The following is an 11995-nucleotide window of genomic DNA, read 5'->3' on the forward strand; positions in this document are numbered from 1 at the left end:
GAACTCAGGCGTGACTCAATAAGATTAACAATAATAACAACTATATACCTTTATCTTTCAAAACACACAACAATTACTATCAGAGTCATGAGTTGTCTCTGCCGTTTGTGTCATCTCCTTTTATCGCATGCCAAACATCAAGCGCACAGACCGTGTCACCAATGACTCTGTATATGCCATGACCAACACCAATCTTCTTTTGGAACGCGCAAGAAGTAAACTGCTTACGTTTCTTGGGCACGTACTCCGCATGCCAGATGACGATCGCGAACCTGTTAAATGGTGTTGGTCTTTATACGCCAGAAAAAAGGGAATAAGAGACCTGGTCGGCTGTGTACATCATTTCTTATATAATACAGCGCCTGCTTAGTGAATGTATATTCCAACCTTTATTATACCGCTATCATACTCACAGCGTATTGGCCGTTCTAGACATATTTGTGATAGTCTCCACACCCCAGCCTTCACTGCAAACTATCTGCAGATTATTTCCTTGATATGCACACTTACACTCCTCAGGACATCTTTTAATATCTGCGCAAAGAGTCAACAGATTTGGGATGAAGAAGTATCGGCATCCTATAGGTATCACTCTTATAAAGTCACTGGGTATAGACGAAATCAACGAGCCAAGGGATGCTCAGAATTCAGTCAGCCATTACTGGGTCCCAGACTTTTCACAAGTTAAACGGCTCGATTCAGATTTTTAAAAAAAATCCCCATAGAAATTGTACAGTGACTCGAGTCACTTGACTCGACTCGACTCGAGGTATTGCTAGAAATGACGACTCGACCATGAAATGAGTTAACTCGTTACAACTCTGCACCAAACTGGTGTTGTTACTGCCCAATTGGGTGGATTAAAGTCGCTTATTTGTAAACTTGTATCATTTTTTGTCTACGTGTAACCCGATGTAATGCAGTTTAAAATCCCCGCCAAGGCATTTCAAATATTAGGTGGTATAGACCCGAAGAGGGACCTAGTTATGGCTGCCATTGAGGTGTAGGAATGCGTGAAAGTGGACATGTAACCAGCTCAAACAAAACCCGGAACAAGTCGCCAGACATATTTTTGAGTTATATGCCTTTAAAGATGACATTCCCATAAAAAAAAAATCAAATTTTGGAATTCTTAATTTTATGGTATATGACCCAGAGACTGAGTGAACTTTCAAACCCTTGAAAGTACTTATTAAAAAGAGGTATTATTAATCAACAATTGGCAGTTAAACTAGCCAATCCTGTGTAAAGCAGAACACTAATTAGCCAATTACTCAAAATAGCAGTTCGGCAAAAATATCAAGATATCATTTACAAAATTATCCATATCTTGAAAAGTATTGATGCTATGTATATAATTTTGGTATCATTTTGAATCTTATTGTCCCGTGCTTACATTTATATTCAAATCGTGTAATGTCAAAAGTGCGACTTGTTCATGGTTTTGTCAGAACGGATCACATGTCTATTGAAAAAGCGACATGCACATTGCATGTGAATATTAGATAAACGATTGTACGAGTTTATCTCAGCATCGATCTGAACATAATTATACCGGCTAGGAGCCACGAAAAAAAAATCCAGAAAAAAATCATCGCAACCTTAACAAAGCCACGGACCCTGAAAATAAAACACAAACATTATATTTATAAAGCAAAACAAACCTTTGCAATAAATCAATGAACTGTTGGGTTAAGGGATCTGGAATGAGCGTTTTGAGCGTTTCGACAGTATTTTTTAGGGGACATGAGAGCACCTCAGACGTATCGAATTGCATTCTGAATACGAAACATGTATATCTGATATCAAATAATTTTCATTTTTTGAAAATAACAATATAATACAAATGTTATGACAAATTATAAAAAAATTGATATTTTTCAAATGCTTGATATATAACAGTCCCAAAAAGCCCTATTTTTTTTTGGTGTTTTGGGAAAAAAATCCATATCTTATAAAGTTTACTTCAAGTACTGTTAAATATCAAAAACATCCATTTTTAATGATTTGCCATAAAATGTGTATTACATTGCAAATTTCAAAAAATCAAAATTATTTGATATCAGAAGGACATTCTTCGTATTCAGAATGCAATTCCGTCCAAACGTTCATACCCCTTCACTGAAGTCACTGTTGGGTTAAAGTCACTTAATACCGGCAATAAGTCACTATTACCGGTTATAAGTCGCCTATTATCGGAAATAGAGAGATTGCGAAATTTACGTGAAACGCGATACGGGAACGCCAACCGCATGCTACATTAGTCGAAAACAAGTTAGTATGCCCTCTAGAGGGTGAAATCCATTGTGAACTGGTCACCGGAGAATTCCCGTAAGGCGGTTACGTAGCAAAATATAAAGATCCAAAATGACAAAAAAAAAAACACGAATTACAAAATGGAGAAAAATGTTTGTCGTGTTATGAAGCGCATAAAAAGCGACTCAAAGTATCCAAATAGAACAGGTAGAGTCCCACATGTAATAAAATCCATTTTGGAGGTTGACCTAGTATAGACAAGAAGTGAATAAATCTCGATTTTTTTTCGACGCGAATTCGAACGGGCAGATTGCCTATTCATTTGTGTGTTGAGAATGCTGTCCAAAAATCATCTTGTGAAGAGGCGTTTTAGGCAAGATCGTGTCGTCTTACGACATAATGCGGTTCTCTTTTTTAAAACGTGTTATACTGAAAAAAAATAATACAACCAAAATTCGAAATGCTATAGTAAAATATCATTTGGCAAACAATTTGTTTTGCAGCAAGTTTTGAACAAAATGTTGTTTGAATGTTATTAAAACCTTTTATACCCTTGACCCTTACATACCCTTTAACCCGACATTTAACGTTATCTGTAATATATTTGTGTTTGGTGGGTAGTAATCGAACTAGGCATATTAGATTATCTATTTTCATTTTGCTTTAAAAAGTAAACAGGGTACTATTTATATGATAATGGAGTTTGTTTCTTGTTATTCGAATAATGTAACACCATGGCGACTTCCTAGGCATCCAACACCAAGCTCTGTTTAGGTTATTTAGACGAATAGCCCGCAAAACTCAAATATTGCTAATATGGAGTGAATGCTTAGAGCAATATTAAAGATACAGCCCGTCGTATTTGCATATATACATACTGAAAAAAGGAAATGGATTCCATTAGAGAAGATAATCTTCTCTGGTTCTATGCACCCAAGGTCACCAATGGGTGCTTCCTATATCTTTAAATATATTTGTCTCAGCATAGCGTCACCATGAGCTTATTGCAATTGCGTATACATATAGTCTTGGTTCAGACTCTATGCGGCTATCACGAACATAATAGGAACGACGAGCGTTAGGACCGACACAAACTGGCTGTGTAGGAGGCTAGTTTGGATGTGAACGACACTATGACGTTCTAACGCATAATCCCGTAATCCGTAACCTGTATGGCGTTTGCAGTGAACGCCTCTTCGCAATCTCTTTAATAACTCACTTATGTCCGACCGTGTGAACACGATTTTTAACGGTTAAACTATTTGCGGTTTAAAGCTTACAATGTGATACAATCCCAATCCTTTAAACAGTGATCAACGTGAGGCCACGTTTAAAGCTTTTAAAAGTATGATAGAAGTGAGCGTATTATCAGCAACGCAGAGTTAAGAAAAAGTTTAAAAGTGTTTAAATATTATTTAATCGGCGAATAAGAGTGTACATACCGCATCCTTTTTCATCTTCTCCTCCAGGACATCCTACCTGGCCATCGCATATTTCGTCCTTCGTCACACACTTTGAGATATTCACATCAGGTACTTCTTTACAAAGGTATGACCCAGGGCAGGTAATATATGCTGCAAATATTCATAAGACATTCGCTTATATTATAAGAAATAGTTTATAATATATTTATAATATCAATGTAGAGCTTTTATGTATTAGATAGAGGGTTCGGGGTGATGCCTACCGAGCGAAAAATGTGCGAACCATACCTGAACAAGACTACGAGTATTTCTGGTAATGGTCTGTTTTGAATCGTTTATCTTACGCTGAAATTCTAAGCTCAAAATATTTTTGATTTTTTAGTCCAAATATTTCTCATGTTGTTGATATACATATGAATTGTAATATCACAATTTACTAATGGTGATGCGATCAAGCAAAATCAGTCGGAACTCGGAAATATTAAATAAGTTTCATATAGGATAGTAAAAAGCATTTACAAATCTGGATTTTGCAGAAAATCCCGTTGAAATTGAACATCTTATTCCAAAGATATGAGCAATTAAAGAGTTTTCAAAACAAAAAGGAAACAAAAGGAAATATGTCCTTTGTTTGGCTATATCTCAAAATCAATATTTCCGAGTTCTGACTGATTTTGCTTGATCGCATCACATATACAAAAAAAGAAGCGGCTGATTTTACCCATAATTATGTTTAAAAAACATTAAATTTGTAATACTTGATTCAGAGTTTTTTTTTCTAAGAACAACAACAGTATAAGTTCTGTGCATTAAGAGCGTTTACAGTCCCTTCTCTCAAAGCAGGCACATCTCATTTCATGACGTCAACTTTTTTATAGGTCAAATCTGTCTCGTTCGAAGGAACTCACCGCTTAAGTTGTTTTTTGCGCAATATCAATTTTAAACGTCTTATTTTCTCAAAAAGTGGTCATTTTCATTGTCCTCATAATATTAGCTTGCCAATGATATGATGTTATCCGAGCCCTTTAACAAATGTTTGATCATAACATTTTCGTTGAAATTTAGAATGTAAAACTCTTCTGATAATGGTGTATGAGACGGGTAAACTTCACAGGTTAGTTGTATACGTACAAAATATGGTTCAAGCATTGTATTAAAACATATTTATACACCAATCTTTGCACACGAGCAAATGATACAAATTAAAGGGAATATTCCGAAATAATTAAAGTGATTACGTAATGACGCATGCTTGAACCACATTTTGTACTTTGTTCTCAAAATTACAAAAACATGACTTGGGCAATACGCGTAGTAGGGTGACGATATGGGAGGGGGGATATGCAAACTTATTCTACAAACCACATCGGTTTTCGTCTTTCTTGTTCACATAGCAGTCCACAAAGCCGTCACATTCTGCATCAGACGTCACACAGAATCCTGAACCGCAATGGTATTCATCCACTTTACATACACCTGAAAAGCATAACACCATTTGTGTTAAAACACCTGATGCTATACTCTAATCTACTCTACTCTACTCTACTCTACTCTACTCTACTCTACTCTACTCTACTCTACTCTAGTACCAGGTCTATGGGAAAGGAAAGGAATAAAACGACGGGGAATTTCCTTCACTCAATGTTTACAAAAGCTGTATGTTTCCGTTTGTATCTTTTCTTCCCTGTACTTTATACAATTTTTGTTCAGTTACCTTGTTTAACTTTTCTCAAGCCTCGGTTTGGATCGGCTCTGGGATGCTGTTTTATACGCTAGTACTAGTAGCAAGAAAGAATGGTACTATAACACAATGAGAATTTGCAATTGTTGACAGTAACACAGATTTCCTCTGGTTATTTTATCTAAAACATGACAACGAAAACAGCTAGTAATCTTATATTATTATATTATACAGATCAGAAGTGGTGGACGCGATATGAAGACACGTTACTTCAGGGCGTTTGTTTAAGTTAATTTGATCCCTTCAGTATTTTGTAATGGAGGTGGATTTTTGCAATGGACGACAACGCCACTTCAAACAGATCAGCCATCACCAACAATTTCATGGATCAAACAGGCACTGACCTTCAAAGAGTCTTGATCTGATCTCGTCGGAGAATTTATGGGTCATCCCAAAGAGGATGGTCAATAAAATGATAATGTTCGATACCACCTTGGTAGGATTTCAACCAATTTTTCTCAGGAAGTGGAACCAAATGCCTAATCAGAGGTATGCTATCACATGAACAATAATACTTGCACATTAATACAGAAGTTGAAGGAAAGATAAGAATTACTTTTTACAACTAAAGAACTAAAGGAACTGAAACAGACGAGCACTAAAACATGTGAAAAGTACAGAGAAAAAGAAAAAAAAAGAGGAAAATTGGTTGTTTTTGTCTTCTTGTTGGAATATGTTTTCCTCCGTATAGGGCAATTAGTCACTTTTAAAATTAGACGTTTGCCCGTTCAAATACGTGTAACTTTGTTTGGAGATGAGGCAGCGTTACCAGGGTGGTATCAAAATATGCAAAATAAGAACTAAAGATGTGATTAACTATTGTTTACTTTTAAAATTATGGACTTTTTTGCAAGTGCCCAGATACGATACTGATATTTATAAATGCATTACATACAGTCCATTGATATCTAAAGAGAAAGATAATGGTTATGAATTTCGGGATTAAAGTAAATATACCTACCTTCAGCATCCAAAACTGGTATTTGTTCCAAGTGAAGTAGATACCCTAGCCTTTTTCCCGTGCCGTCGGTCCTCAACGCAAGCCACATACTAGACGTTGATGAAGTAATAGCCCGTACTTTCAGCACACCAGTTAGTTTTGTGATTTCATTCACTTTTGCCACTGGACCGTTTCCAACAGTCAATGTATCAAATCCCCTTTCCAGTTCAAAGAACTTCACTCGAGCGACGATTATTGATTCGTAATTTTTATTGTCGGCTAATATTATCCACTGACAATCGAGATCAGGTGGGTATGGATTTGGGTACCCCGGTGATGTCAATGGGTAGCTCCGAGTTGTCCTGTTCGTTGGACTGGTGAGGGAAATATTTCGCCCACATGTCGCTGCATGAAAGATACGTATTGCAAAACAGGTTAAGGGCTCTGTCACACACCTTTTTACAGCGTTTTTGTGGGGCCTGGAAGCACATCAGACATATCGAATTCAGGGCATGTAATAATAATTTAGTGTAGGCAATTAACTAACAAATGTCCAAATTCGTACAGCAATTGTGTCTTTTACATGCAAAAATACCATACAATTGTGTAGCACTTTTCTTAAAATGTGGAGCATTTTTTCTATGCGATACCAGCTGATTGAGTTGCATTCTGAATACAAAGAATGTCCTTCTGATATCAAATAATCTTGATTTATTGAAACCCGCGATATAATACAAATGTTATGGCAAATTATTAAAACTTGATATTGCTGACATTTAACAGTCCTCGAAGTAAAATTTACATGAAGCTGGGAGGAAAAGCCGACGATCATTTGAAATTTTTTACCTTTGGTATTAAAAATATAAATGTTTTTTCCCAAAAAGAATATTTTAGGTCAATTTTGGAAAATAAATTGTATCTTCAATACGAAAGCTAGGTCAAACTTTTCAAATGATCTTCGGCTTTTCCTCCCAGCTTCATACATATTAAAATCATATCATTAGATTTATAAATTTTACTTCAAGGACTGTTAAATATAAAAAAAATAATGAAAATATCAATTTTTAATAAATTGCATTATGTTTGTATAATTTGTATTATGTCGCTAATTAAAAACAAATCAAAATTATTTGATATCAGAAGAACATTCCTCGTAGTCTGAATGCAATTCGATATGTCTATGTCTGATGTACTCTCAGGTCCAACAAAAATACGTAAAAACGTAGCATTCCGAGCCCTTAAGACAAGAACGTTCTTTGATTTTGACAAAGAGATAATGACATGTGATCAAGCAAAATCAGTTGGATGTTGGAAATATAGATCTTGAGATATAGCCAAACGAAGGAAGTATTTCATTTTGTTTCCTTTTGTTTTGGAAACTCGTTAACTGCTCATATATTTTGTACTGGTTGTCCGAATACAATAGCCTTAGAATAGCCTCAAAATAGCCTCAAAATAGCCTTATGAATGTTGTTTACAATCCTATAAGAAACTGAAAGTTGAATATGTCTGTTTGATCACACCAGATATTTGGAGTATATTAAGGGGCACTACACCCCTGCCCAATTTTGTGCCTATTTTTGCATTTTTCTCAAAAATTATAGCGCATTGGTGATAAGTAAGATATGTACATTATAGGGGCAAGTACTACAACTACTGCACTGAAAATTCAGCAACTCAAGGCAAGTAGTTTTATTGATCAAATATTGGTTTTCCCTCATTTTTGACTGTAACTCCACAACTGTTGTCTGTGCTGAAATAAAATGTCCAGTGCAGTAGTTGTAGTCCTTGCCCCTACAATATCTCACTTGTCACCAATGCGCTATAATTTTTGAGAAAAATGCAAAAATAGGCACAGAATTGGGCAGGGGTGTAATACCCCCTTAAGGGCTACCGTGGCATGCATTAGACTACTAGTAATACCGTCTTGAAAACAAATGTACAGATGCTGTTATTGGAATACATTAATGTCAATGTCATTTGTGAACTAATATGGATATCTCTTAACAATACCATCGCATAATCTACATCCAGTCGACTCAGTGTTCAGAGATATCGTACACAATTGTAGATACCTAAATTAATGTTTTTAATTTGTTAGTAAAATACCGTAGAATTTCGTCTACAAACATACCTCTAAAAGTGGGAGTTTCTTGACGAAAGAGACGAGAGACAGACACTCTACACAAAAACATTATTTGAAGTTTGAACAAACATGCAGGCGGCTGTACAACACGAATTGTAAGACCAATATATTGTAATGTTTTTTGCGGGGGGTATTTACGTTTCGTCTCTTTTCGTCAAAAAAAAAAAAAAAAAACCCAAAGAAAAATAAAAACAAACAAACACTCAAGCAAACAAACAAACAAACAATTAAAGATGGCGTAAATATAAATTGTTTTAAGCCAATGATGCGGAAGGGATATATTGTGTTTGGTGAACAGGCAAAGGAAATACAAGTGCATCGTCTCAATTTTAAATTTCCGGTAAGTTTCGATAATTCATTTTCAGGATTTTGGATAGTTCTAGACAATTTAATTATCTGAGCCAACATCCATTCCATTCACCCGGTCTTATTCACCCAATACCCTCCACCCAACACAACACCCATTCATCAAAAACTCCGCAACTCGTACACACTCTTCCCGGCCCTATACACACCCCTGTACATCACCCGCCCCATTCAGCAACATACACATATTTTCATCGTTTCACCGTTTCACCGTATAATTCCTCACCGTCACGTTCACATATGTAGCCAAGGTCAATGTAACAATATGCATCATTCCATGCACCATGTACGTAGTCCCGCCGATAGTCCGCAGTTGTTATTGACACACAGTTTTCATCTGCATCGTTTGGTTCCCCTGGTTGCCAGTTGCTTTTAGAAAACAAACAGAAATAAATATTAATTTTAGTAAACAAAACAATACGAATTTTTTAGCATTAATATTTTTCCAGAGAGACCAAAGTGACATTACTTAAAAAGTATAGCACTAATATCACTCAGTAAAAATGATACAGATTTAATAAGTCTGTATTGTTGCCAATAAAGCAAACAATGCATCATGTCGCCCGCACGCCCATTAAACTTTTTTACATTTTAACGAAGTTTGACCGAGAGTCTATACTGACGAACTAGCCGCTACGCATATCCTTTAGTAAATTTACAGTTTCACATCTAATTATTGCATATCACCGTGTTGTAATTTACCCTGTATATAATAACCTACGTATAAATTATGTCATTCCCATCACCATTCCTGTCAACCTTTCCGTCGACCCATACATATTCATGTGGTTCATCGGTACTTGAAATCAAGCCTATCCAGTATGCTGATTGTGTATCGATGGGTAGCAAAGTGATTGCGAATGCCTACAATGTAGAGAAAGTCAGATTTAATGGCTACAAAATGTGTTCATGTCTTTTTAAATATGGTATTCTACAAAAAATACTGACTATAGTAGTGTTATAGTTGAAGAAGACTATTTTCCCCAATCGTAATTTTTATGTGCTGTGCTTGTGACCAAATCTGAGGTATAAAATCAAAGATACGAATTTCTTCAACTAAAGTCCCGGTACTAAAGTATCTTGTTTTGAGCTCAGAAAGTATGTGGCGGATGTGGCTTTCTTGTTCTCACAAGGAAACATGAAGTGTAGACATGGCGCTATAAGTATTTAATATTTCTTATAAATATATTTCAAGATGTATATTGTTGCGTTGACAAATTGCGATTTCATCTACGGTTATGGTAATATTTAGATATATGTGGTGTAGCAAAACACAATGAAAAACTACTCCTGGTACACTGGGAAGAATGTCATAATAAGCCACTACATTGGTGTACCTACATTTTCCGCCTCATCATCGACAACAATAAGATCTGCGTCCATTTGTAAACACATATCCCTTGCCTGTAATCTCTCCGTTGTTTCCCTATGTAGTATATAACAGCGTCGATTGTAGTAACCCCAATTTGTTGGGCATTGCCATTCTGTGGAATAATCCCATTAAAAGATTGATAAAAACAATAAGTAATAACAACACAGAAATATACCACGGAAATATGTGTTGATCAAGAAACCGACAAGGTTTGCTATTATGTAGCCAGTGTGTGAACGTCAGCAAAAAAGCAATTATACCGCTTGGCAGGCTGCTCCTAAAAGTAACCCGTCCATACATTTAATTCCTGGCTATGGTTTTAAATGTATCGGTGCTCGGCCACTGTCTAGTGTGTAGTTAAAGTCATAATGTACGATCTTATAATATGAATTTGGTTAATTTTTTTTCAAACCTGATTTTTTGGCATATTTGTAATGTTTACACATGTCACAACTTGCACCTAAATGGAATCAGCCAAATTTGTTGTGTTTGTAGGTAAACAGAGCAAAGTTCAACATAAAGTCATAATTCAAGAAATTATGACTTTATGTCCGCCCATAGAACTGCGTGTTAAACGGCCAAAATAACAAGCAGTGTTTCTTTCACGTTACCTCGTTATTTCAGCTCAAAATGGACAGAAACCATTACCGATCATTATTACTAGTATTATTTCAGCATTTTGAGTATATAATGACAAATTTAAAATTTGAAGGAAATCGTACATTAAGCCTTTAATAGCGGACAACATTTCAAAAGTAATGGAAATTGCAAAATTTTCAATCGCACCCGCTACCAAAAAAGAGCACAGATAGCGCGAGCGTACACAAAAGAAACTTCGCGCGTAAGATGAGCGGTGTCGCCGGGTCTAAATGCTGTACCCATAGTATACATACCACCTAGACCTATCTCGGTAGGTGACGTAGGTGCGTATTTTGCTCGCCGCAGTATCGAATCGCGCGCATAAAGTTAAACGCTCTACACGCACGCGCACAGGGGCGGTTTGTCAGCACGCTCGCGGCGCAACCGCGAAAGAGCATTGACGTCACTACCAAACTTGAGGTGAACCAAATTATATTAGTGCCCATCCCTAACCATGGCAGTACAGCATTACTCGCCGTACGCCAGAGTTTCTAGAATGCTGCTAAAATAAGAACATTTTTAATGTTAATTTATTGCACATTCTAGGGAAGCGTGGTTACCTTTTTGAAATCATTGAGTGGGAGGGTTTTCAATGAAATATATTTGTGTCAAAATTGAAGCATCATATGTATAAAAAAATATATAAATATTAACTGCACATCACATATAACGATTCGTGATACCCAATCGTGCTAAAATATATGTGGCAGAGAATTTTATTTCAATTTTATATACTCCAAAATGTTTTCTGAATTTAGCCAAAATTAACACTCAATTGATGGTAAAAATGTATGTAAATTTTATTTCCCCAGGTGTACTTACCCACGAATCGGCGTCCTACCCACGAATCCAAGGATTTACTCGTAAATTATATGTTTCTTATTCATCTTAACATTTTGAAAACATGCGAAATAGGTTCGTAGGTCCCGACTAAAGATTACTGTTTCGTCTTTATGGGAAACTAATCTACAATATCTGGAAGAAACTTTTGGGGACCTGCGTGGAATTATCCTATGAATTGCAAAAATCCAGACCGTGTATACACGAAAAATGGCAGGTTCCATACTGAAGCACATGTATATACCCGGTATTATATAGGAGTATAATAGCA

The 11995-nt window shown here is 36.0% G+C and overlaps 1 protein-coding gene across 1 annotated transcript in view; it reads right to left on the bottom strand.

Moving 5' to 3' along the window:
• LOC140139132 (uncharacterized) overlaps positions 1 to 11995 on the bottom strand; it is a 37809-nt gene that overhangs the window by 8264 nt on the left and 17550 nt on the right. Inside the window, exons 6-12 of the mRNA XM_072160913.1 lie at positions 10215 to 10357; positions 9595 to 9737; positions 9100 to 9242; positions 6383 to 6766; positions 5043 to 5156; positions 3699 to 3830; positions 414 to 534 (exon numbers count right to left, since the gene is read on the bottom strand). Of these exons, the coding sequence (XP_072017014.1) occupies positions 414 to 534; positions 3699 to 3830; positions 5043 to 5156; positions 6383 to 6766; positions 9100 to 9242; positions 9595 to 9737; positions 10215 to 10357 (1180 nt within the window). The remainder of the gene's footprint in view (positions 1 to 413; positions 535 to 3698; positions 3831 to 5042; positions 5157 to 6382; positions 6767 to 9099; positions 9243 to 9594; positions 9738 to 10214; positions 10358 to 11995) is intronic.

The sequence above is a fragment of the Amphiura filiformis genome, chromosome 18 (genome assembly GCF_039555335.1).
Source record: "Amphiura filiformis chromosome 18, Afil_fr2py, whole genome shotgun sequence".
Taxonomy (NCBI): domain Eukaryota; kingdom Metazoa; phylum Echinodermata; class Ophiuroidea; order Amphilepidida; family Amphiuridae; genus Amphiura; species Amphiura filiformis.